Source organism: Schistocerca nitens, chromosome 2, assembly GCF_023898315.1.
Source record: "Schistocerca nitens isolate TAMUIC-IGC-003100 chromosome 2, iqSchNite1.1, whole genome shotgun sequence".
Classification (NCBI taxonomy): Eukaryota; Metazoa; Arthropoda; class Insecta; order Orthoptera; family Acrididae; genus Schistocerca; species Schistocerca nitens.
The window spans coordinates 121,080,093-121,107,791 of NC_064615.1; the positions used below are offsets into that span (position 1 = coordinate 121,080,093).

Genomic DNA, 27,699 nt, shown 5'->3' on the forward strand with positions numbered 1-27,699 from the left:
ACCCCTATTTGATTTTGTATTTATAACCCGGTATTCAGCTGACCAGAAGTCTTGTTCCTCCTGCCACCGAACTTCACTAATTCCCACTATATCTAACTTTAACCTATCCATTTCCCTTTTTAAATTTTCTAACCTACCTGCCCGATTAAGGGATCTGACATTCCACGTTCCGATCCGTAGACCGCCAGTATTCTATCTCCTGATAACGATGTCCTCTCGAGTAGTCCCCGCCCGGAGATCCGAATGGGGGACTATTTTACCTCCGGAGTATTTTACCCAAGAGGATGCCATCATCATTTAACCATACAGTAAAACTGCATGTCCTCGGGAAAAATTATGGCTGTAGTTTCCCCTTGCTTTCAGCCGTTTGCAGTAACAGCACAGCAAGGCTGTTTTGGTTAGTGTTACAAGGCCAGATCAGTCAATCATCCAGACTGTTGCCCTGCAACTACTGAAAAGGTTGCTGCCCCTCTTCAGGAACCTCACATTTGTCTGGCCTCTCAACAGATACCCCTCCGTTGTGGTTGCACCTACGGACCTACGGTATGGCTATCTGTATCCTTGAGGCACGCAAGCCTCCCCACCAACGCAAGGTCCATGGTTCATGGGTTCATCAGGAACAATGGAGTACCTATAACACTTCCTTGGGGAACGCCGGACATTACTTCTGTTTTACTCAATGACTTCCCATCTATTACTACGAACTGTGAACTTTCTGACAGGAAATCACAAATCCAGTTGCACAACTGAGGCGATACTCCATAGGCACGCAGTTTGATTAGAGGACACTTGTGAGGAATGGTGTCGAAAGCCTTATGGAAATCTAAAAATATGGAATCAATTTGACATCCGATGTCAATGGCACTTATTAGTTCATGAGTATAAAGAGCTAGTTGTGTTTCACAAGAACGATATTTTCTGAATCCTGGCTGACTATATGTCAATAAATCATTTTCTTCGATGTGCTTAATAATGTTTGAATACAAAATATGTTCTAAAATCCTACTGCAAATCGATGTTAGTGATATAGGCCTGTAATTCAGCGGATTACTCCTACTTCCCTTTTTAGGTACTGATGTGACTTGAGCAATTTTCCAGTCTTTAGGTACATATCTTTCTGTGAGTGAGTGGTTGTATATAATTGCTAAATATGGAGCTATTTTATCAGCATACTCTGAGAGGAACCTGACTGGTATACAATCTGGACCAGAGGCCTTGCCTTCATTAAGTGATTTAAGCTGCTTTGTTACACCGAGGATATCTACTTCTATGTTTCTCATCTTGTCAGTTGTTCTTGACTGGAATTCAGGAATATTTACTTCATCTTCTTTGGTGAAGGAGTTTTGGAAAACCGTGTTTAATAACTCTGCTGTAGTGGCACTGTCATCAGTGACTTCACTGTTGTTATCGTGCAGTGAAGGTTGCCAGTGGTGTGCTTTATGTATGACCAGAATCTCTTTGGGTTTTCTGTCAGATTTCGAGACAGAATTTCATTGTGGAAATTATTAAAAGCATCTCGCATTGAAGTACACAACATATTTCGAACTTCTGTAAAACTTTGCCAATCTTGGAGATTTTGCGTTCTTTTAAATTTGGCATGCTTTTTTCGTTGCTTCTGCAACAACGATCTGACCAATTTTGTGTACCATGGGGGATCAGTACCCTCATTTATTAATTTATGTGGTATATATCTTTCAATTGCTGTTGATACTATCTCTTTGAAAACATTCCACAACTTTTCTACACTTACATGATCAGATCAGAAGGAGTGAAGACTGTCTCTTAAAAAGGCATTAAGAGCATTTTTATCAGCTTTTTTAAATAGATATATTTTGCATTTCTTTTTGATGGTTGTAGGTGCTATGGTATTCAGCCTAGCAGCAACTGCCTTCTGGTCACTAATCCCCATATTACTCACAACACTCACTATTTGTCCAGGATTATTTGTTGCTAAAAGGTCAAGTATGCTTTCGCAACCATTTATGCTTCGAGTGGGCTCATGAACTAATTGTTCAAAATAATTTTCTGAGAAAGCATTCAGTACAATTTTGGGTGATGTTTTATGTCTGCCACTGACTTTAAATGTATAATTTTTCCAGCATATTGAGTGTAGATTGAAGTCATCACCGGCTATAATTGTATGAGCGGGGTACTTATCTGAAATGAGACTCAAGTTTTCTTTGAACTGTTCAGCTACTATGTCATCAGAGTTGGGGAGTTGTTAAAATGATCCATTTAATAGTTTAATCCGATTGTCAGGAATAACCTCTACTCATACTATTTCACATGAACTTTCTACTTCATTTTCGCTACAAGGGAAACTACCTCTGACAGCAATAAATACTCCACCACCAACTGTATTTAATCTATCCTTTCTGAACACTGTTAGATCATTTGAAAAAAATTTTGGTTGAACTTATTTCCGGCTTTAGCCAGCTCTCTGTACCTACAACTATTTGAGCTTCAGTGCTTTCTATTAGGGCTTGGAGCTCTGGTTCTTTCCCAACACAGCTATGACAATTTACAACTACAATACCAATCATTTCTACAACTACCTTACTGTGTTTTACCTGCCCACTTTCTGATGGATGCCCCTTCTGTGGTTCCCTGAGACCCTCTAACCTAAAAAACCGCCCAGTCACTTCCACAAAGCCCCCGCTACCCGTGTAGCCACCCCCTGTGTGTAGTGGACTACTGACCTATTAAGCGGAACCCAGAAACCCACCACCCAATGGCGCAAGTCAAGGAATCTGCTGCCTACATGGTCACAGAACCACCTGAGCCTCTGATTCAGACCCTCCACTCGGCTCTGCACCAAAGGACCACAGTTGGATCTATCGACGATGTTGCAGATGGTGAGCTCCACCTTAATCTCAGAAGCAAGACTGGCAGTCTTTACTATTTCTGCTAGCCGCCCGAAACCAGACAGAATCTGCTCCAATCCAAAGCAACACACATCATTGGTACCGACATGAGCCACCACCTGCAGTTGGCTGCATCCTGTACTATTCATGGCATCTGGAAGCACCCTTTCCACATCCGGAATGACTCCCCCCGGAATGCACACAGAGTGCACACTGGCTTCCATCCCCTACTTGGCAGCCAGGTTCCTAAGGGGCCCCATTATGCGCCTAACGTTGGAGCTCCCAACTACCAGCAAACCCACCCCCTGTGAATGCCGAGACCTTGTGGGCCGAGAAGCTTCCTCTGGAATGGGGTGGACAACTGCATCCAGCTCAGAGACATTGTCAGCAACAGATAACGCCTGAAACCTGTTTGTCAAATGAACCGGGGAGGCCCTACGATCGGCCCCACGGAAAGTTATTCGCTGCCTGCCAGACTTTGGAATGATCTCCCACTCGACAATGGGTGAGGGGTCAACCTCAGTGCAGGCAGTACCTGGGGAGGTCACAGCAGTGGACTGATTGGAGGACACGTGGGATGTGCTCGACATCTCTTGCATCCCCGCATCCCATCCCCCACAGTGACGCCCCCTGGCAGCAGCCTCAAGCTGTGTGACGGAAGCCAACGCAGCCTGAAGCTGTGAGTGAAGGGTCTCCAGCTCAGCTCCCATCTGTACACAACAATTACAGTTCCTGTCCATTACTGCACTCCTCCTGTTTGAAGCTCATAAAAATATGTAAAAAGCAAACGTGAAGCTCATAAAAATATGTAAAAAGCGAACGGTGTACTCGCCTTAGTAGTAGCAGGAACTAGCGATGCACTCTCACTGACAGTCTAACTGACAAGTTTGCTGCAATATGAGAAGTATTTGATAAAATGAGTGAATTACTGCCAAGTTATAATTCTCCTGGGATACACACTGTTATTAATAAAATGTTGTGATCATACCTTGTCAGGTGTCCCTCCAAGGTCTTCATGAGGCAAAACATGGGAAGTGCGAGTTTGTCCACAAAATTTTTCTACGCCATCTTTTACTTATTGTTCATGTTACCCTTTGACATACTCTCCTCCACAGTTGATACACCACTCCCAATGCCATTTCACTCCCAGAAGCAGTCTTGGTATACCTCTTGCTGGATCGCGCAAAGTGCCATCTGCGAATTTTCTGTTATCATGACTATCGTTGCAAATTTTTGTCCTTTCAACAAGTTTTTCAACTCTGGAAATAAAAAAAAGTCCACAGGGACCATGTCTGGAGAGTACAGAGGATGAAGCAGCACAGTGATTTCGTTTTTTGTGCAATTGCCATGCACCAACAAAGATGAATGTGCAGGTGCATTATCATGATGCAAGAGCCATGAATTGTTTCGCCACATTTCAGGCTGGTTCCTTTTCATATTTTCTTGCAGGCATCACAGAATGTCCTGATTATACCACAAGTAACAGCTTGTCCCTGTGGCATGAGTTCATGATGAACTAAGCATTCAATGTCAAAGAAAACTACCAGCATAACTTTGACATTTGACCTGACCTGATCAGCTCTCTTGGTCTTGGAGAGTCTTTCCCAACGCATTGTGAAGCCTGAACTGTGGTCTCAACATCATAATTGTTGATTCATGTTTCATCACCAGTTATGGTTCTCTTAAGGAACATCTCATTCCCATTTACAAAGTCCAAAAGCTCTTCACAGACTGCGAGGTGAAGGCCTTTCTGGTCTTGATTCATGAGGCATGGAATGAGCTTGGTGGATACATGATGCATTCCAAGATGCTGTATCAGGATTTCACGACATGATCCATCTAAAATGTTACATTCATCAGCAATATCTTGGGAAATCAGTCTTTGATTGGCACACATGATTTTGTTGACATTTCTGACAAGAGCGTCATTAGTAGACGTTGAAGGGCATCCTGAATGGGGGTCACCTTTAACTTCTATCTGGCCATTTTTGAACTGTGTGAATCATTTGTAACAACAAGTGTGGCTTAAGCACTCATCACCATGGGCTTCCTGCATCATCTGGTGTGTGTCTGTAAAGGTTTTCTTCAGTTTCATGCAAAATTTAATGCAGTTGCATTGTTCCTTAAACACTGCAATCTTGAAATTCGCAAACTGTGTGACACAATGTTCTGCTCAATACAGCAATGAACCATAACTAAACTACATACAACAATGAAACTTCTGCTGGCAATTATGCATTAAACACATGAGTGTGCAGGGATCCCAACCATGTTTTGCTCCAACACACCATTGGCATGAAAGTACAAATGTTCTGGAATTTTTTGAACAGACCTTTGTAGTATACTTATACAAATGCTCAAAGACTCTAAAACGACATATGTTCTCAGCTTGGAGCCATATGCAGGGAAGATAAGTGATAGGCCAAAACAATCAAATTCAGCAGCAGCTGTTACCAAATGCCTGGTTGTTCCTATATATAATACAGTGTGCAGTGTCACCACAGATTATATTACACTTCAGTTGATTTGGCCAAAGATTTGTGGTGGAATCACAAGCTAGCTGTCATGGAATCATTACAAGCAAGTAGGAAGCACATAGCCCAAGAACTGAAACACATCAAGATGGGAATTATATTCGAGTAAATGTGCTTTCAGTGATTCTAGTACTGGAAATACCCCAATCACAACTGTTCCCCCATGGAAAAAAAACCTTCTGATGCTGCTGACTCAACATTATGGCACTGCAATTGGTTCACCAGCTGACACTAAGAATAAAACAGTCATAAATTTATATTATAATGAGACGAAAGGCAGTGTTGGCACAATCAATCAAGTGGCGACAAAATGTTCGACTGAGGAGGCTACATGAAGGTGACCACCATCAATTTTCTGTAGTCTTGTGGACATAGCAGTGTTAAATGGTTATCCATTGTGTCTACTAAACTTCCCAGACACGAATAAGACAAAATCTAATAAGCAATGGCTTTTTCTTCAAGAATTGGAACTACAGCTCGTGAAACCTTACATTGAAGAAAGGACTATGAATATATGAATACGAATATTAGAGAACTCCAGAAATGCATGGTTTCAACCATGGGAAGTATTCTCAGTTGGCATGTCAAGCAGAAGTTTGCTGCAAAGGAAGCTGAAGAAGGAAGGGGAAGATGTCTGTTGTATTGTCAGGAAAACCAGTCAAAAGCAATGAAGGACTCTTCTTTCTGCGTTTATTCACCACCTTCCAAACGGTATCTACTTCTGAGTAAAACTGTATCAATGATCATCGATGCACAACACAGACTTTGTGACCACGCACATTGTTGATGCACATCTAATGCCCCAGATTCTATCCTCCAACAGTCATGATTGTATTCATTCCTATCGATCTACTACATCACTCACCCTGACGTACTTTAGCGTTTTGTTTTCTGCACCTGCCCATTTTCTGCACCTGCCCATGCCACAAGAACTTCTGAACCTCAGTCTAACCCATCCCTCCCTTTCTCTTCGCTTATCATAACACACACGCACTCCCATACCTCATCGTCCCTTCTCATCACGTTTCTGTATGTTTTTAACGTATTTATGAGTATTTTTACATGGGTTAATGTATTTTAACGTATTTCTACGCTAGACTCTCGCTAATGCGGACATTCCTGGCACATATGGGTGCTGGATTAGTGGAAGTGCTGGATTATTGAGTGTCTCAAATTTATTTTATTCATTTTTTATTTAATTTTTGGAAACATAGGGGATATAGTGTACTGTACTGTTTAAACTGAAGGATACAATTTTAAAACATAGAGGATATACTTTATTAAATCCAAAAATACATTAATTTTCAAAGAAAACTTAGTCCTAGAGTGTGGTCGTAGAGTGTATACTGTACATAATTATACAGTTGTATCACTTACTATGAAACATGTCCCCAATTTTTAACTGTCACAATGATGATAATGCGATGATGCCATGCATTATCATGCAGCCGCTTTATAAGCATTACATTGGTACTGCATTTATCTGGTTGTTGCGTGATGTACTCCAGGAAGACCTCAGCGCTTCAGCAACAGCAGTGTGAGAAATCTTCATGCTCTCTCCTCTTGTGTCCTCTTCTTCATAAACAGCTATGTCCAATTCTACATTCTCACTCTTTTGCATAATTTTCTGTTTTCCCAACTCACTATCCATTTGTGTTGAGTAATGTTGAATAACACCTTCTTTCTTTTTGATGTCATAAATAGTTGCTTGTCCAACAATGATCTCAGCAGCAATGGCTTTCTGCGAAGAACCTTGATTTAATTTATCTAAAATTTCAAGTTACTGCTTGAGGTCTAGCGTAACGTGTTTCCTTTTAGAAGACATGATCCCGATCTGTAAAGAAAGCTACAATTTCAAATGCAGTATATAAAACATTGTTTAACTAAGCATTGTTGTGCATGATAATTTGTTGTGCATATGTTTTTGGTTGTACGTTGGATTACTGAGAGGCTGGACCAGTGAGGGCTGGATTAGCGAGAGTCTAGTGTATCTTTGAGTATCTGTTCATGTTGCTGCTTGCCTTTACGTATTTTTCACTGATTTTTACATGTCTTTTTGGTTATACAGCTCCTCTCACAACCATCAACACCTATTTTGCCCATTTCTGCATCATTCCCATTTTCTTTACACCATTCATGCCACCATGGATCCTGCCATAAACATGCCAGAACCACCTCTTCTCCCTCTATGAGATACTACTACTCTGCAATCCCTAGTCCATACATCAGATCTCTGAAATTGAATCCTGTGCTCTCCAGCAACTGGAGGAGCATTCCAGACAGTTCCTCCATACGTTACCTAACCTGATGACATCCCACTGCCATCTCGAAGCTCCACTATCTGACCATTATCATACCCACAGTATTTTTTCTCATCCACCCCTCATAGCAGCTAAACCCTGCCTAGCTGACCTTTTCAACTTGTCACATCCCCCCAAACCCCCTACCAACTCTTCAAGAAATCCAGAGCCAAAACATTCCTGTAACAGTGGTGCTAACCTTTCCACCAAAACCCTCAGCTGCACATAAGTTTCAGTCCTACCTAAAGGCCTCACCTTTAGTCCTACACCCAAATTTAACTATGCTGAATTTGTCAAAGACCTCTCCTTTTCCTGACCCCTGTAGTGGAAGCACTTCTTTACCACCAATCCCTCCAAACAAAAAACCACCCTAATTCCAGTATTTGAAACCTGCATCTTCCAGTTTGTATCACTGTCCAACCATGATCCCCCCCCCCCCCCCACTCCTACCTAACCACCTGCTGGTCACCTTCCAGGAATTCCCTACCTCCAACTTAGTGTCACCATCCTTCTGGAGGTCCCTTCATCAGAAGAAAGAATAGCCATACATAACCTCAAAACAAATCCTGACCTTATCATCCTGCCTGCAGACTAAGGTTCCACCACTATTGTTATGAATCGTAGTGACTACCTGGCAGAAGGCCTCTGCTAGTTATCTGAATCCTCCACCTATAAACTCTGCTAGAGTGAACCCATCCCACAAGTCCAATAGAAACACCAATCACTGTCCCTTCCCAGAACATCTCCCCTGAATCAATTTCCATCCTCATCCCTATGACACATCGCACACCTGCCTTCTTCATGCGCCCCAAAATCGACAAACCCAACAATCCTAGACACCCCATTGTGGCTGGTTATTGTGGCCTCCACTCAAAGAATTTTGGTCCTCATTGACCAACACCTCCAACCAATTACCTGTAATCTAGCCTTCCACATCAAACACCAACCGCTTCCTTCATGACTCTCCACCATCCCCATCCCTTTACCTCAATGTTGACACCAGCTTCCTACACACCAGCATCCATAATGCCCATGCTCTTACCACTATTGAACACTACCTTTCCCAACATCCTTCAGACTCCAAACCCACTACTTCATTTCTCATAGATCTTACTAACTTTACCATAACCCATAACTACTTCTCATTTGAAGGGACGGTATATATATAAATCCATGGCACAGTCATGTGCACCCACATGGCACCCTCCTAAGTCACCCTTTTTATTGGCCATCTAGAGGATACCTTTCTAGCCTCCAAAAACACCAAACTTCCAGTTTGGTTCAGGTTCATTGATGATATCTTCCTGATCTGGACTCAGTGCCAAGACACCCAATCTTCGTTCCTTCACAACCTCAACACCAACTCCCCCATCCACTTCACATGGTCCGCCTCAACCCAGCATGACGCCTTCCTAGATGTTGACCTCCTCACTGATGGCTCCATCTGCACTTCTGTCTACATGAAACCCACCAACTACCAACAGTACTTGCATTTTGACAGCTGTCATCCCTTTCACACAAAATAATCCCTCCTACAGAACCTGAACATCCAGGAATGGTCTATCTGCAGTGTCAAAAACTCCCTTCTCAGTATGCTGATAATCTCACCAAGGCTTTCACAGACAGGCACTATTCCCCAGACCTAGTTCACAAACAGATATCCCATGCCATTTCCCCTCACACCCTCAAACAGTCCCACCACCTACAAGAACCAGTCCCAAAGCAGTGTCCCCTTCCTCACCCAGTGCCACCCTGGATTGGAAAAACTGAGCCACATCCTTTGTCAGGGCTTTGATTGCCTATCATCATGCCCTTAAATGAGGGCATCCTACCCGAGATACTTCCCACCCCTTCTAAAGTGGTGTTCCGTTGTCCACCCATCCTATACAACATCCTAGTCCATCCCCATGACACTCCCGATACAACCCCCTTGCCACAAGGATAATATTCTTGTGGAAGACCCAGGTGCAAAATCTGCCCAATCCACTCATCCAGCATTTCCTATTCCAGGCCCATCAGGGGCCGGGCCACCTGCATAAGCAGCCATGTCATTTAACAGATCTTCTGCAATCATTGCACAGCTTTTTATATTGGTATGACTACCAACCAGCTGTCTACCAGGGTGAACAGCCACCACCAAACTGTGGCCAAGAGCAAAGTAGACCACCCTGTGTCACAACATGCAGCAGAACAAAACACACTTGCTTTCAATGGCTGCTTCATTACCCGAGCCATTCTGAACCTTCCCTCCACCACCAGCTTTTCTGAACTGTGCAGATGGCAGTTGTTCTTACAACACATTTTCCACTCCCGTAATTATCCTGACCTCAACCTACAGTAACGTACTGTCCCCACACCCTCCACACAACAGTTTCCACCCCCCCCCCCCCTTATTCTCATTCTCATCTCCCGTGCTAATTATTTGCAGTCTTCTGCTAATGCATCTGCCTGTCTTTCCCCACTACTTTCCTTTTTTGCTCCTTTTTTCCCCACCTCCCTGTGCCACAACCTCCTGGTGCTGCACCTGTTGACCTGTTGCACACTTCACCAAACAGTGTTCATTTCTCTCCCCATCCCTTCCCCTTCCCCATCCTATCCATATTGCTGCTTTCATCCCCCACATGGAGGTGCATTCCAGCCTGAGATGCTAGAGTTGGTGATCACGTGTGGGTGAGGTGTGCTTGCTCATGTGGGTGAGTGGTGTGTGTCTCTCTTTTACTGATGAATGCTGTGTGAAAAAGCTACGAGTATATGCATCTTTTAATTGTGCCTGTCTGCAACTTGATGTGTCTTCTTTACAGTAAGTAGCAACCTGTCTTTTGCCATATCATTGATATTTGTACCTGGAGTTTCCATTGTTTGAAAAATACTAAACACATTTTTGTAGAGAGTGCTAAAAGAAATTTACAGTTTCTTGACCTTTATTACACATCAATAGCTCTTTATACAATATTTTGTTAATAATGGTCAATAAAAATTAGAAATTTGAATTATAATTTTTTTTGTGATGGCAACAACAAACCCAGCCTTTGGCCCCCACCCTCCCTGGCTGCCTCGCTGCTGCACATTGTGAAAAGTACATTGGTACTGTAAGGGTTAATGATTCATTTTCCATCTGTCTCAGTTGAACTAAAATGAAAGTAATTAGTAAAATCATTCCTGTCATGACTGAAGAAGACAAAAATTACAATATAGTATCCACCAGTATAATCAACATTTCAGCTATATGGAGTTTTAAAGGCAAATATAGGTCCAACATTGATAAAAACTCACCTTCATTTGCAGTTTCCTGTAGATGCCGTAAGTTATTCCATTGAATCATTCGTAGTAATGTTTATATTACTGATATTTTCCTATTTCCCTTTCTGATAACTGCATCTCTTCAAAAAAGAGGCAACTACTAATTTAATGATAAATCACAACTAAGTATTGAGGAAAACCAATTCAACAAGATATTAATTCTCTGGTTTGATGGGCATATCTGTATGGGAGAAGATACATTTCATGAGTAATACTACCTTCCCCTTACATTCCACACATGAATGTAGCATAGAATTGACTGTCAGACACCTCTGAATATATTGTAGTCTTTCTTATATGATGTTTCTACAATGGAGACAGAGTTGTCCTACAGTCATTCTCAAATACTTATTCTTTAACCTTGCTGAATGGTATGTCACCAAAGGACTATTGTCCTAGATTCTTAGATGCCTACTTCAAATTTCTTTCCATCAAACTACTACTGTATTTTCGTGAACGTCTCTCTTTGTGGCAGATAAATGTTGTTGACACACTGAAGTAACTTCTGCTTAGTATCCTTTCAATGTTACTACTTTTGTTACAGATTCTCTCAGAAGTCAAAGGTAACCTGTTTTTCTCCCCAACAAGCATGCAGGTAATTTTAGCTCTTGTACATCTTGGTGCAAAGGGTAACACTGCTCAGGAGATTGCAGATGGCTTATGTCTTCCATCTGATAAGGAGACTATTGAGAATGGATTTAGAGAATTAACAAATCGTTTGCAGGTTTGTATGAATCATCTGTTGTGTTTTTAAATTACTCATATAGAAAGACTCATTCTCATGTAAGTAAATACATTGAAGATAGCAAACTGGTTAAGAGTGGCTTAAAATTTATATAAAAATACAGAAATGACAATGGCTGCACCACAAAGCATGTACAAAACGGTAATGATTGGCTTTCCAAGAATGAGGTGCCATTTTTTCTCTGTTGGAAGGATTTTTTATTTTTTTATGCATCAGAAAATGAAGTGGAATTAAAAGTTTAAACTGCAATTGGTAAATCACCAGCATTGGTGTAAGGCTAAATGGTATAAGTTGCACACAACAGCTCTCTTGAGATGCAAGACGTTTAGTTATAATGATTTTAAGTTATTGCAGCTTCTAGGTAAAAGCCAATGATTTCATATACTTCTTAACAATGCTTTTCTTGTTTTACTTTGCAAAATAAAGTCACACAGAACATCTGCAGCCATTATATAAGTAACATTATTCTTTTCTGGTGGGACATCCACACCTGTTACATGTAATGTTTATGATTAAAACAACCTCTGTAGTTGTACAGTTATTTATTGACTAAAGTCTTTGCACTACCAGGTTTCAGAGACTCAGTTCCATCTTTAGTTGTATATGAAAGTTAAAATTAAATATCTCTAAACTGCAAGACCATAATAAAACTAACAGTAATAGACAAAAAGATAATTGTGGTAATGTAAATCCATTCCATTGCATATACTTATAAATAAAAAGTTGAAGCAGTTATGTCAAATACAAAATTGTTCAGGCTTTTGTGGCCACTTGTTGACAAACTGTCTACTGGCTTCTGTCTTGGGTTCTTTGGCCGACATTCATCTGATCATTTCACTGACATTTCACCAGCACAAGTGGCTGGCATTGTCAAAGCTTCATCCTCCATTGCCAGTGGTGAACTGGAGCTGAGCTCGCAGCTGCAGACTATATGTACCTGGTGCACCAACGTCCGAGGGCTTGTCCGTGGTCATTCCCGGTGCGGTTCTCCTCTTGCTACCTATGACTGTTGTTTGCTGCAGTACAGGAAGCCAGGATCCATTTACCTTAAGGCCTTCCTCTTTCTTGTTGAAGCTATTCATGTGATTTTGTATTTCTACAGCTTCTCTGAACAAGCGGGTGTGATAGTGCTTCTCTCCAGCCAGAACTTCCGTGTCGGAAAATTTTATTACGGGGGCAGTCGGTCTCAGTGTGTGCTCTGCCATGGCCAATCTCTCCACCTGCTACAACCTGCAATGTCACTTATGTTCTTTGACCCTGGTGTTGACTGATCATCCAGACATTCCAACATAAACTTTTCCACATGCGCATGGTATGCGGTATATTCCTGACATTGCAAGTGGGTCCCGCTGATCTAAGACAATCTTTGATCTTCCTTGTCAGTTTGAAAATTGTCTTTATGCCGTGTTTGTGCAATATATGGCCAATTCTATCCATCACTCTGGAAATGTATGGCAGAAAGGCTGTACCTGACATTTCTTTTTCTCGTTTCTTACTTCGCTAAGTTATGTCAAAACTAACTTGCAAGGCAACTCATCTGCTTTGGCTTATCAGACTGAATACTCAAATGCATCCACATGACAAGCACCTTTCAGCTGTAACTGACAAACTCCTCCTTATCCTCCAAGTGGTGGTGAGGAGCATGAACGCTAAATACAAAATAAAGCCAGATTAGACACTGCAGGGGAAGCAGAAAGCTGAAAACAGCAGGCTGAAAACCATGTAGCATATAGCTGTACTCACAAAGTTCTTGTGTGTTTATTTATGCACTAAGCGACTTTAGTGCTGCTTATTGCTGTATAAGAAATCATGCAGTGAGTACACATTAGTTGGTAAACAACACATATGACTGTATATGTTGATTTTACTTCAGTGTTGTGGGATTTACCAGAAGTGGGGCTGTAGTAAGCAGTAGAGGGTGGAAGCATTGGGCATGTTATAGCAGCAACAAGTTATAACAGAACATAAGATCGTGTATGTCAGTAATTTCTTTACGTGTAACGTTTTATGTAAATATAGCCTTTGACTGCGAGTTTAACAACTAAGAGACAGTTATCTTTGGTCATGGGGAAAGGAGGTCGATCTTTGGCAGAGGTGGTGGAGTGGCTTTTATAGGAAGCGTGGGCGGGAGAAGGTGATGATACAGATGTGGTGTAAAACAATGTCATATTTGATATTTTTGTAGAAGTGTTAAATGTGAATAAATGAATTAAATACTGATGTGCAAAACTAATGTAACGTTTGCTCTCTAAAAATCAAAATACCACGTCACCCTACAAACCAGTTAGTCTCATCCAAACACAAAGAAAAACCGCGGGAACATCGCAGTGGAATCACCTCTAGACTTCACGAAGACAACAACGCAGCCATCGATATGAGTTAAGTACCAAACTGTTCGTACTTGTTAACGACCTCGGACTATAAATTTGAATCTCCTGTAGTGCCTGAAGTCACCATGTGGACAAAGGAGTAGGACAACTCAAAGAACTGTGGAAATCTAAGGAAGAGGTCTGTTAAACTTGGGGGCTCGTCCGGGATATTACAGTTAAACGCGATGGGACTAATTGTGCTTCGTTTGCGGAACATTATAAACATTATAACTAGTAAAACGTGAATAACATTGTACACGTTTCCTGGACCAGAAAAAGTAGTGTGAGAACCAACAAAGTGCTTGCTTATCGGAGAGGTGGACCTGTGACCGACGTCGTGTGAAAAGATAAGCACAATTCTGCTTTGTTTTAAACTGTTCATCAAAACTGTGTCCAAACACGTGGTGTCATCATGACGCTATCAGAAGAAATTAAAAAGGAAGCTGGAGAAATGTTAGACTCGAACGTGTGTGGTGTAAGTGACGATCCAGATGACTCACAAACCGAAAGAAAACCGGATCAACAGGACTGGGTAAGTTTACTTTTTGCCAGAATGGGACAAATGCAGTGCGAATTAACAAGGGCAATGAACTCAAATAGTGAATTCCTAGAATCTAAAATAAATGCATCCAGTGAATCGCTGGAAGCAAAAATGAAAAGCAACGGGGATGTACTGAAAGAAGAGATCTCAAATTTAAAACTTCAATTAGGAGAAAGTTTGAAGGGCGTGAACTCCAAAATTGAAGCTATAGAAAATAAGTTCGTGACGTTAGAAAATAAGTTAGCCACAGTTAGCTCAAGTCAAGGGAAAGAGATTGAAAGGTTAACTGCAGCTCAAAGAACTGTGGAGGAGAGGGTAGACAAATTAAGTCTAGACACAGAATCAAAAGTTAACTCCTTAGATGCTGAATTAAATAAGATACAAGAGTCTGTAACATGTAATTTAAGTGTAATAGACAAGAGATTCACTGAAATGCAAGATAATTTTGTGACTAGAAATTTATGTATGAATGGTGGAAGTGTGTGGAGTAATTCACCTGTAAAAAGTTTTCCTTGTGATAATTTACACCCTGTAGATTTTTTACAACACTGCTCTGACAACCTTGTTCCTGGCATGTCTGATAATCTAAAGATTAAATTTGTCAAAAAATTTCTTGAGGGAGAAGCTTTGTCTTGGGCAAACCAACATTTTGATGAGTGGAAAACGTTTGATGATTTTAAGAAGAGTTTCTTAAATAAGTTTTGGTCTGAGACTGAACAGGGTAGAATAAAAAGTGAATTTTTAAATGGGCCTAGCTTCAGGGGCAGAAACCACTTTTGCAGGGATCAACTTAGGAAATTGGTGCATCTAGATAAACCCTTCGACGAAATGACGCAAATTGATGCCCTTAAAAGGAGGTTACCTGAAAGAATACAGTGGGAATTAGTGCATGGACCTGACGACTGTTTAGACCAGTTTCTAAAATATATAGACAAATTAGACAGGGCAATGGAGAGAAATGTGCAACAGTTTAGTAACGGAAACCATTTCAGTGGGAGGTGGAATTCTGATTACCGTGGGGAGAACCCTAGAAGGGACGATAGAGATTTTCGGAATGAACACCAATATGATAGAACGAGAGAATACAATGCTAATTGGAGAGGGAGTAACTGGGAAAGCAATGGTGTAACTAGGAACAACAGATGGGAAGGTAACAACAGAATGAATACAAATTGGAGGAGTGACAATAGAGGTAGACATCCGGAAAACTCCGGACCGCCTCAATGAGGGTCCACAGCTTTGGGGCGAACAGATTTAAACATAATAGGACCACTAACTTTCACACAAAACCCAATACTGCAAATAACTGTACCATTAACAAACAGATTAAAAACCAGGAGTACCAAGTGAATTATATAAATTTTGATAAAAAATTTTGGGATGCTATGTGGCACAGTAGACCACCACAAAATAAACGTAGGAAAGATCAAAGTTCTGACTCAATTCTGGATGAGGAGATGTTAAATGATTTTTACAGCTGGGCAAAAAGGGGAGAGCAAGCTAATAATGAAGAGGGTAATAAATGTTTTAGTTCAGAATTGGGGGGGTTGTTCACACAAGAAGGTAATAGTGAATCAGCTGATGATAAACCTAAGCAACAGGAAAAAGAATCAACCATAGAGAGTGAAAAACAGAGAGAAATAAATGAAACTGGCTGTAAAGTATACCATAGTAGTAATGATGTTAGTATTTTTGATGTGAAAAGTATGGTAAGCGAACCAGTAAGTGAGTACAATGTTTTTATTGAAATAAATAATGAAGTGTTGGAACTTGATGATAGTTGTGGTGACGAAGCACAGGAATATGATAAGAATAATGAAGTGACAGCTGAAAACCAATTGCTACATGTCTGTCCTGATGAGTTCATGGTTAATCAAAGTGGTGATAACAAAAGTGAAAATATTGTGAAAGAATTAGATTTGCGTGATATTATTGAAAGTAAAGGAAGCCAATTCTTAGAAATCCTGTGGAACCAGTACAATGAGAGTTGTAGTAGCAAAGTGTTTTGGTATCGTCTAAGTATTATTAGTAGAGTTTTATGCCCACACTGGTGGGAGAGTAAAAGAAAGAGTCTGAGTGAAAGGTACATAAACAGTAGGGAGATATTTTGTGTGCAGCCAAAGTGTAAACTTGACACTAGTAACTTAGAATCTGAAAATCAGATAAACCTGATGAAGACTGAAAGGGAGGAAGTAGATGGAAATTATAAAGAAATTGAAAAAGATTTATTATATGAAGTCCCCGAGGGGAAGGCAGATGAAAAGGAATTAGGCTGTCCATACATTAAAATAAGAGTAAATCAGTGGGAAGGGCACTGTCTTATTGATACAGGAAGCCCCATATGTGCAATATCAGAAAAATTTAGAGATAAAATTAGAGATGGTAAGAACTTTGTAGAAATGCCGGTTGTAGGGGTAAAAATCAGAGGTGCCACTGGTAGGCAAAGTAAGGTAGTTAAGAGTCAAGTATTGTTAACATTTGAAATTGAAAATGTGGAATTTGAGCAGGGTTGCCTTGTGGTCCCAAGGTTAGAAGAAAATATCATTTTTGGCATGGATTGGGTCTTGAAAGTAGGTGTAAGCTTCTCTTGGGAAGATAAGACTGTTATAATTACTGAACCTGAGAAAAATAGTATTCTGAAAACAGAAATGTACATCCTTAACTGTAGTAATTCTTGCAGCCATATCAAAGCTGTTGTAAGCAAGGTAGATAATCAAGCCATAAGTGATAACACATCCTTTGATCTTATAAATGAACAAAATTTCGAAGAATTAGTCGAAGTAAAATTGAAGGAAGCTGTAAATCTAAGTGAAAGTCAGAAAAATCAGTTAAGAGAAGTGTTATGGGAATTTCAGGATACATTCAGTGAGAGACCAGGGAAGGTAAAAGACTATCAGTGCAGACTTCAACTCAGAGATCATCATCCTTTCTTCCTAAAACCATATGGCATTCCATTCTCCAGGAAAAAAGATGTAGAAAGGGAAATCCAAAAAATGGAAACTTGGGGGATTATAGAAAGAAGTAGAAGTGCTTACAACAACCCATTAGTAGTTGTGTCTAAGAGAAATGGTGGGGTTAGACTTGTACTTGACTCTAGGCACCTTAATAAGTTTTTGATTAGAGAAAATGACCATCCTGACAATATGGATGAACTCCTGCACAAATTTGATAATGTAAAATTTATGAGTAGCCTAGACTTGACATCTGGTTTTCACCAAATACCACTTGAACTTGATTCTAGGAAGTATACTGCCTTTTTGTATGGTGGCAAAAGTTACCAATATTGTGTTGTCCCTTTTGGATTGAATGTATCTGTAGCTGAATTTATCAGAGCACTGGATTTTGTATTAGGTGATGAATTGTCTTCAAAATTAATAGTATATGTAGATGACATTCTTGTAACTGGAAAAACCTGGGAAGATCATCTAAACCTTCTGAGACAAGTCTGTTCAAAATTGAGGGAAGGGAGAATGACCGTAAAATTGGAAAAATGTTGTTTTGGAGTTAATGAACTGAAATTTTTGGGGCATAATATTTCAGAAAAGGGAATCTTACCTGATAAGGATAAACTTGAGGCCATTGTAAACTTCCCTACTCCCAAGAACAAAAAACAACTCAAGTCCTTTTTTGGTCTCACTGGATTCTATAGAAAATTTCTTAGTACCCAAGCTTTAAATGCAAACTGCTTATGTAACTTACTAAAAAAGAATACTGTTTGGGATTGGACACAAGAATGTCAGGATGCATTCGTGGAAATAAAACAACAACTGTCCCAAAGTCAAATGTTGTATAGACCTGTTATGTCGTTACCATTCTGTATAATGACAGATAGTAGTGAGACAGGTTTAGGGGCACACTTGTTTCAAAACATAGAAGTAGAAGGAAAATTAGAACACCATTCTATTGCTTTTGCTAGCCGGGTTTTACAAAAGTATGAAAAATCGTACACGGTCACAGAGAAGGAACTACTTGCCATCCACTGGGCATTTAATAAGTTTAAAAGTTATCTTTTAGGGCACAAGGTAATTGTTTTCTCTGACCATAAAGCTCTATCGTACATTCAGGAGTGCAGACTGTATCATGACCGTATAACAAGGTGGGTCTTATTCCTTCAACAGTTTGACTATGAGATCAAATTTATTCAGGGTAAACATAATGTCATTGCAGATGCCCTTTCCAGACTACCAGTAGGTGCAGATGTTGAAAATACTTATGGAAAAGAGGAGAAAGAGTTCAAACTTATGTACTTAAAGGGTGTAAAAGATGAAGCTGAAATACTGAAAATCTGTAATGATATTCGTAGAAACCAAAACCATGATGAGAATTGGAAGTTGGTTAAAAGTTATATAGGGAAAAAGGGAGGAGAAAAGGTAGATCAGTATTATAAAGTACAAAAAGGGATTTTGTTTAGGAGACCTAGACCTGACTTAGACAATTGGAAACTATGTTGGCCTGAGCAATGTATTGACACGTTAATCAGTTACATACATGAAAGCTTCGGACACTGCGGGGCAACAAAATGTATACAGAAGATACAGGAAAATGTATACTTCTATAATATCAGTAGGAGAGTGAAGAAAAAACTTGAAACCTGTGATCGTTGTCAGAGAGTAAAAGTGAGCAACCAAACATCTAAAGAATTGATGCAAAACATTTTACCAAATAAAAACCTTGAATTGACAGCTATTGATCTATATGGACCACTACCAAGGTCAAGGGGAGGGTATAGTTACATCTTCGTTATAGTTGACGTTTTCTCTAAATTTATAAAATTGTATACATTAAAGAGAGCAACCAGTAAACAAATTATCATCAAGCTGACGAATCATTATTTCACAAATGTTGGTATACCCCAGGCCATCATGTCTGATAATGGGTCACAGTTTACATCTAAATTATGGAAAAATTTTATTGAAGATACAGGAATAAAACATATTTTGATTTCGGTTTGTCACCCATCAAGTAACCCAGCAGAAAGGTACATGAGGGAAATTGGAAGGCTCTGCAGAACATACTGTAGTAAAAATCATGTTAATTGGATTGAAAATGTTACTGACTTTGAGGATATAATGAACAGCCTACAGCATTCATCCACTGGTTTTTCACCTTATGAAGTAATGTTTAATAGACGACCTGCAAATTTGATTTCTGAGAATGTTGATTTCCCACCTTGTCAAACTATGACACCCCAGGAAAGAGAGACAGCTGTTAGGACCACTATGAAAAGACGAGGAGAGGTAAGAAAACGGAGACATGATGCAAGAAGTAAAGGAGTACAGTTCAGGACAGGAGATCTGGTTTTAGTAAAAACACAGGAAAAATCTAAATTGATGAGTTCTGAAATAAAGAAATTTTTTGACATCTATATAGGCCCCTTTGAAATCAAGGAAAACCCACACCCTAATGCCTATAGGCTAATCTACCCAAAATCCAAGAAGTTATTTGGACTGCGCAATGTTACAGAGTTAAAGCTCTACAAACATGACCCATAAAATAGTCATTAATAAGTAAAGAAAGAACTAGTTGACTGGCCCAACTACATCACTTTGTTGTTTTATCATTCAAGGAAAACTTCATGTCAAAGTGTGGGACTATGTCAGCTAAAAGTATGAAGTAGATTTTGTGTTAATGTGAATTGTCTGTACTAATTTCTCTTTGCTCTGTAGTATACCCATTCATTAAATTTGGTACGAGATCAGTGTGTCGGACTACGAACCATTCTACAGTGTCATAGTAATGCCTCGTAACATAAACCAAAGTTAATGATGTGGACACTTTTAAAGTAATAAGATATGAATAGTGATTGTGTGTAAGAAGACAAAACCTTGTCATTTCTAAGCTATGTCAGATGGAACATTATTTAATGGATAAAGCAAACTGGAGGTGCTTGTCAGATTATGAGAGTGTACTTTGAAAGACCAGGTATGCTATAGTGTGTTAAAAATATAGTGGGTAGTCATGAAATTTAATCATGCAAATTAAGAATGTATTGAGGTTTAGAGCATTATGGAAACAGATGTTGGTGTATTACTTTTGAAACACTTGTGATGGATTGAAGGTTATGTGATACTAATTTTGAAGTTTATATTGTGGGAGAATATTTTGTAATAGTTTAGATAATTTTATGTTAAAGTGAATGAAGAGCTGTTAGGAATTTATCCCATACCCTGTTACACAATTTGGAATAATTTCTATTCATGGCCATATGCTATTTGAGCACAGGAGAGTAAATAAAAATGAAACTGCTTAATAATGATGTAAAGTTAAGGTATAAATACTAACAATCTTACACAATTTAAGTGTAGAGTTTGTCATAATTTGACCTATAAAGCTGAAATAGATGTACAATGTGAGGATACTGCAATTATAGTCACAATAATGTGGAACGTCTCAGCTATCTCATTATAAAGGAAACATTAAATCATAAATATGTAAACCAATCTGACTCTGAAAATACAGTGCTGATCACACATAATTGAATTTGCACTGGATTCACCATGTGACTCCATTCATCACGTATACATGAATTTTCCCTAAAAGACAACCATTTAACATTGTGTATAAGTATTACAATATTTTGAACTATGTCTATTTTATGTATGTGGTTAAAAGAACCTGTTTATTTTAGAATAATGATTTCTTTAGATTTAATGGTTGTTTTGGGCACAAGCCATGCCATAAGGTATTTTATTGAAGCACTTATATTAAAAGATTGTGAGAGATGTCTGCATTCCACAGTTCACTTAATATATTCTAAAGAAACCACTGACAGTCAGAAGAATTAGGTTAACTAAGATGCATTAAGTCAGTATTGAAGTAAACTTGAGTTTATGCATATACTATATAATTATGTACCCATCTTAACACGGCTCTGCAGCTACCATGATCAATTAAATATAAGGTGCCATATTTTATTGTTAGTTATTAGCTCATTACACTTATTGCTCAATACAGCCAATGTAACTTTCAAATTGTATATCATGGAAAGTGTATATATATAACTAAGATCACTTGGGAAACCAATTTTATTACTAACTTTCGGAACTGGAAATTTTATTATGATGTGTGTATTAGATATATTTTATTCCATAGTGACACACAATCCCATGCATGCCATGCACGGACTTGTGTGTGGGGGGGGGGGTATTATAACAGAACATAAGATCGTGTATGTCAGTAATTTCTTTACGTGTAACGTTTTATGTAAATATAGCCTTTGACTGCGAGTTTAACAACTAAGAGACAGTTATCTTTGGTCATGGGGAAAGGAGGTCGATCTTTGGCAGAGGTGGTGGAGTGGCTTTTATAGGAAGCGTGGGCGGGAGAAGGTGATGATACAGATGTGGTGTAAAACAATGTCGTATTTGATATTTTTGTAGAAGTGTTAAATGTGAATAAATGAATTAAATACTGATGTGCAAAACTAATGTAACGTTTGCTCTCTAAAAATCAAAATACCACGTCGCCCTACAAACCAGTTAGTCTCATCCAAACACAAAGAAAAACCGCGGGAACATCGCAGTGGAATCACCTCTAGACTTCACGAAGACAACAACGCAGCCATCGATATGAGTTAAGTACCAAACTGTTCGTACTTGTTAACGACCTCGGACTATAAATTTGAATCTCCTGTAGTGCCTGAAGTCACCATGTGGACAAAGGAGTAGGACAACTCAAAGAACTGTGGAAATCTAAGGAAGAGGTCTGTTAAAAAGTGCAGCATAGGAATCCTGGTGTAGAGATGATATAGGTTTCTGGTAAGAGTATTTGCCCTTACTGTACAGTTTCTTTAACAGTGTACCCGATAAACTCAGAAATTTATCCACATGCCACAATATCACAACATCCCCTGTCACAAGCAAGCTATTTTTTACTGTGGTAGCTGCACTCAAATTAACTGAGGTTCCAGTTAAGTTCCAGTAAAATCAGTACTTTAGCACCAGTAATTATTTGGCTAAAAATACATACCTTTTTTTCATTATCTCATGCTGTGGTATTTTCTTATTGCAAATACTGTGGCTTTACTCAACCATTCAGTCTCCACAACATTGTCGGGAGAGAATATTTTGAGTACAGTAACTGATATACATATGTTTATATTTGCATTGCAAATATTATCAACTGCAGCTGACATGGAATCACAACAAGTAGCAAATACAAGAATCTATTATCAGATATAGTAGTGTTTTTTGGAGAAACTTGGCTATCATGGTGTGAACCTATCCCAATATATGTTATAACAATCTTCTTGTATACCAGACAGCAATTGTTTGAGTGAAACCATTTTGTTCACACATATGACACAAGGAACAAAGAAATCTTTATGCTTACCACCCACCACCTCTAGTTGTATGCTCCTCAATAAACAGGGATGAAAATCTATAAAAAATTGAAAGGGAACATGTTAATGACGATGAAATTAGGTCTACTGAAAAGAAGGCTATATGAGACATTGGTACGGAAATGCCATTACTCAATGGATGAATTTGTGCAGGACTAACTGGTAATATGAGCTAGATACACTTGTTACATACCCTCATTAGTATATATATTATCGTTCATAGAAAAATCATCTCAGTGCTATATTATTATGTATTAGTGTAAAAGTATTTTTAATTGTAATGTAACTTTCTGACAAATCTTCAGTATGTAAACCAAATGGATTGCACGAGATCAAGGGCGATTCTAGAAATCAGTGAAGGGGGGGGGGGGGGGGGGGCAAATTATTGAGGGGGTGTGGAGTTTGAGAAATGGAATATTGCTTAACAAAAGGAGAGTTGGGGTCCTCCACTGACAAATTGGTAAAATTTGGTGTTGCTTAAAGTAGTTTTTGGTAACTGTTTTGGAGTTCAGGGTAAAAAACTTATTTTAACATGGAAGATTTTATAAATTGCATAAACCATAAAAAAGGTCAAATTACAACAAATAAGTTTTCATTAATTTTCTGTATACAGAAGATGACATGAATGTAAAATCTTGAACTTGACATGAATATAAAAAAAATTCTGTAATAAAATTCACTGGCTATTTCCATCTTCTGCCCAATTTATCATGCTCATTTGTCTCTGTTTCTTTTTTTGAATATGTCGATGACATTACATCCAATGTATATTAATAAATAATAAGATGCCCATTTTAAGTTAAATGATATTTACCTTTTATTCTTTTGTTAAAATGTGTTTGAAATACAGTGCAAGCTATATTGCTATATAATTATAAAAACAGATTGAATCTGTTGAAGTAATATATTTGCTGAGTTCTGAAGTCATTTTATCCAGTGTAATACGATACTCCCTTGAGGGAGGGGGGGCTATAGCCCACCCCCTTTCCCCTTGCCACTGCCCCTGTATGAGATGAATAAACTACAGTTCACATTTAATACAAGAACTGTGAGTACAGCACTACACATGGAGGTAAAGCTACAACCGTGAGAATTAATTAATATGGTGCCAGTGGGCACTGTCTGGTACACATCTGAGAAATGTCTTATACAAAGCCAAAGTCCCAAAAGCAGCACATACACAAGTCCATTAAACAGAGTTAATACCCAGTGTCTAAATATAATGACTATAGCAGTGAGAAGATCCAACCAGAATTGTGTTGGTAGTAAGTTATATCATAACACAAACTTGCTCATGTATAGCACGGTTGCCCTTGTGCCTACCTTGAGACTGGTGGCTGCAGCTTGTCTAATGTAATGGCACGCAACATAGTTACGCTGCTTCCTTGAGCTCTGATGGATTGTCAGTATTGATATCCTACAATATTACACCATTTATGATTGAAATAGGTCTGCTGGGACAGAAGCACTCCATTTATGCCTTATTTGAGGTGATGGAGGGTGGTGATCAGGGTCAGTGACCTGTCTACTGGATCCATTATGAAGTCTACGTAGTCTCCTGCAGTCGGCAGGGAAGAACTAACAGTCAATTTGAACACACTTTATTATAATTAAAGAAAAATGCCTTCTTGGCATACACTAAGTTTTAAACCCCAAAAAACACCAAAAAATCCCCACAACTCTTGGGGAGGTAAACCAGATAAGGAAACAAGACAATGGAAGAAAATACTGGCCAAAATCTACTCAACCAATTACAAAATACAACATGGGGAGTGTATACAATGCTAGGGCTGGTGTAAGTACTGGCTGGAGCTGTTGCCCAACAGTAGGTAAGCACTGCCAGTCTGACTGTCCTGGCATGCTTATAAAGCCAATTTGGCGGAGTACTACATGAGTCATAAAAAAAAAAATTGCGCAGCACCACAAACGTACATAGGAGTAAGAGTGTCCTGGTCAACCTCCATGGGTTTCTGGCTGGCAGGGGTGGGAGGAGGCGATGCAGCACTGGCAGCTGGCAGCGGAGACAGCAGCTGAGGCCGGAGCGGAAGTGGAGATTCTGCCACAGGACAGGCGGTGATAGGCACTGACAGCTCCCTGGGGTGTTGTGGTCCACCGGAAGGGGCCAGAGGTGGTTGATATGCCAGCTGGTGGTGGAACCATTGGCTCACCGGAGAGATGCCATCACGTGGCTGCAGAACTTGGTGATGACCACAGATGCTCAGTGCGCCCGTGGATGAGAGAAGATTTGCACCCAGACCTCCTGCCTGACACAAAAGGAGAGCGCCGGTATGTGGGCAGGAGGGTGAGAAGCCTCAAAAACCAGAACAGATAAGGGAGAGCGGAATGGTTGACCATGAAATATCTCCACTGGACTTTTACCGGCATGGAGAGCGGTCTCATATGTAGCCAAAAAGGGAAGCACGGCCTCCACCAGTAGGTGATATCTCAGCAGCTTATTGAGCCGGGCCTTGAATGTTCCCACAAAACATTCTGCCTGACTGTTTGACATAGGGTGGAAAGGGGCAGCTGGATGAGGGAAATTCAGTTGGCAGTACAGAATTGCTTAAACTCTGTTGAAGTAAACTGTGGACCATTTTGGGGAGTCCTACGACAGCAAAGAGGCGCCGGAGAATTTTGATAGTCTCAACAGAAATATTGTTCATCAAGTGGGAGATATAAGGGTATCTCGACCCAGAGTTGATCAGTGTGAACCACAGGGAACCATGAAACGGTCCTGTGGAGAAATCCAAATGGAGACATTCTCACGGAGCAGCTCCATCCAGCCACAAAAAATACTGAAGTAGGGGTGCTGCCTGACATGTTTGGCACATGGTGCAGGATGACACAAGGGAGGCAATGTCTTTGTCCCAACTGCCAAAATAAAGATGTTGGTGTGACATCTGTTCAGTGAAGATGATGCCCCAGTGGCCAGCGTGGAGGAGGTCGAGGACACGGTGGCACAACAGATTCATTATGACCACCCACGGAACGTCGGAGTCACTATGCAAAGGGATGATGCCACTGTGGAAAAAGAGACTGTGCCAACGATCCCAAAAATGCTGGACCTCTGCATCATGGGCGCTACAATTGCTGGTTGGAAAACCCGTAGCAACTTGGCAGCAGGGAACTTGCAGTGTCCAATCCTGAGCAGTGGCCCACCAGACTGCATCGGCATCCAATGAAAGTGCATCCAGAGCTAGGTCCACATCCGGTTCCACATGGAAACAAACCAAGAAGGAGGCATCAAACTCACGGTCTACCCCAGCAGGCAGGCAAGGCAAAACATCGGCGTTTGCATGCTGTTCAGAAGTGCGATAGACAATATCAAAGTCGAACGTAGCCAGGAAGAGCGCCCAACGCTGAAGGTGGCACGCTGTCTGGGTGGACACTGCAGCACCCAGGTGGTTGGTCTTCAGGGTGAAATTACGACTATCCACGAAACTGTAGAATTTTTTCAGGACGGAAACCAGCGCCAAAGCTTCCTTTTCAATTTTACTATATTTGGTTTGAGTGTCAGTCAATTTTTTGGCCACCAGTCTCTCAACGCCATCGATCACTTGCAAGAGTACCGCACCCAGGCCATAGTCCGACGCATCATTGGAGATGATGAGGGGCAGGGAAGGATCGTAAGTGGCCAGACAAGGAGGGTGGGAGAGAACTGACTTGAGACATATGAAAGCCTGCTCACACACCCTCTCCCAAACCCAACGTGCACCCTTGCACAATAACCCCGTCAGGGGTGCTGAAATCGAGGCAGCGTGGGGTATAAACCAGCGATAATAGTTGATTTGACCAAGGATGGTATGCTGTTGCTTCACATTGGAGGGAGGAGGGAGGTTTTGAATCACCTCGACATATTCCTTAGAGGTGTGTAGGCCATGGGAATCAATTGTGAACCCGAGGTAAGTGACCTCTCGCACAAAAAAAGTCAAACTTTACCTTCCAGCAATGCAGGTTAGCCTCAGCAAAAACTTGAAACAACCAATCCAGCTTGTCCACGAGGTCCACTGCAGACGAGCCACCGACGATGACATCGTCCAAATAATTGGTTTCACAGGCACATGGCTTTTGAGGCGTTCCAAATAACATTGGAAAATGGCGGAGGCACTGGCAATGCCAAACGGGAGGCAGTTTCACTGGAATAGGCCACACGGGGTATTGATCACTAGGATCTGCTGCAATTCCTCATCCAACGGCAACTGCAAATAAGCATCATGCAAATCAATTTTGGCAAAAACGGTCGAGCCCGCAAGACGTGTGAGCATGTCATCCACCAATGGGACAGGATATGCATCAATGATGAACTGAGACTTGACTGTGACCTTGAAATCACCACAGATACGTAAAGCACCGTTCAGCTTCTCGACTATCATGATAGGCATCGCCTAGCAACTGTGCACTATGGGAAAAGGACACCTTCGTCTTGTAAGCAGCGGAGTTCCACCTGGAGCCTCTCTTGGAGAGGAAAGGGGACCATGCAGGCCATAAAAACAATGAGGAACAGCAGAGGGAAGAAACTGAACATGTGTGGTGAAACCCTTCACCCCTGGTGTGGAAGATGAGACCCAAGTTTTGTATTTGCTGAGCAATGGGGCAAGGAGGGTATCTGATGAGGAAAATGGCACTGTCTGTACCACACCCTGCACTGATAAACACAGAACCAAAAACGTCCACGTCCAGAAGGTCAGTAGCGCCAAGGGATCCG

At 40.4% G+C, this 27,699-nt stretch overlaps 1 protein-coding gene across 1 annotated transcript in view; it reads left to right on the top strand.

Moving 5' to 3' along the window:
* The window catches only part of LOC126235805 (serpin B6-like), a 286,482-nt gene that overhangs the window by 123,032 nt on the left and 135,751 nt on the right, over positions 1 to 27,699 (top strand). Inside the window, exon 3 of the mRNA XM_049944634.1 lies at positions 11,543 to 11,722. Within this exon, the coding sequence (XP_049800591.1) occupies positions 11,543 to 11,722 (180 nt within the window). The remainder of the gene's footprint in view (positions 1 to 11,542; positions 11,723 to 27,699) is intronic.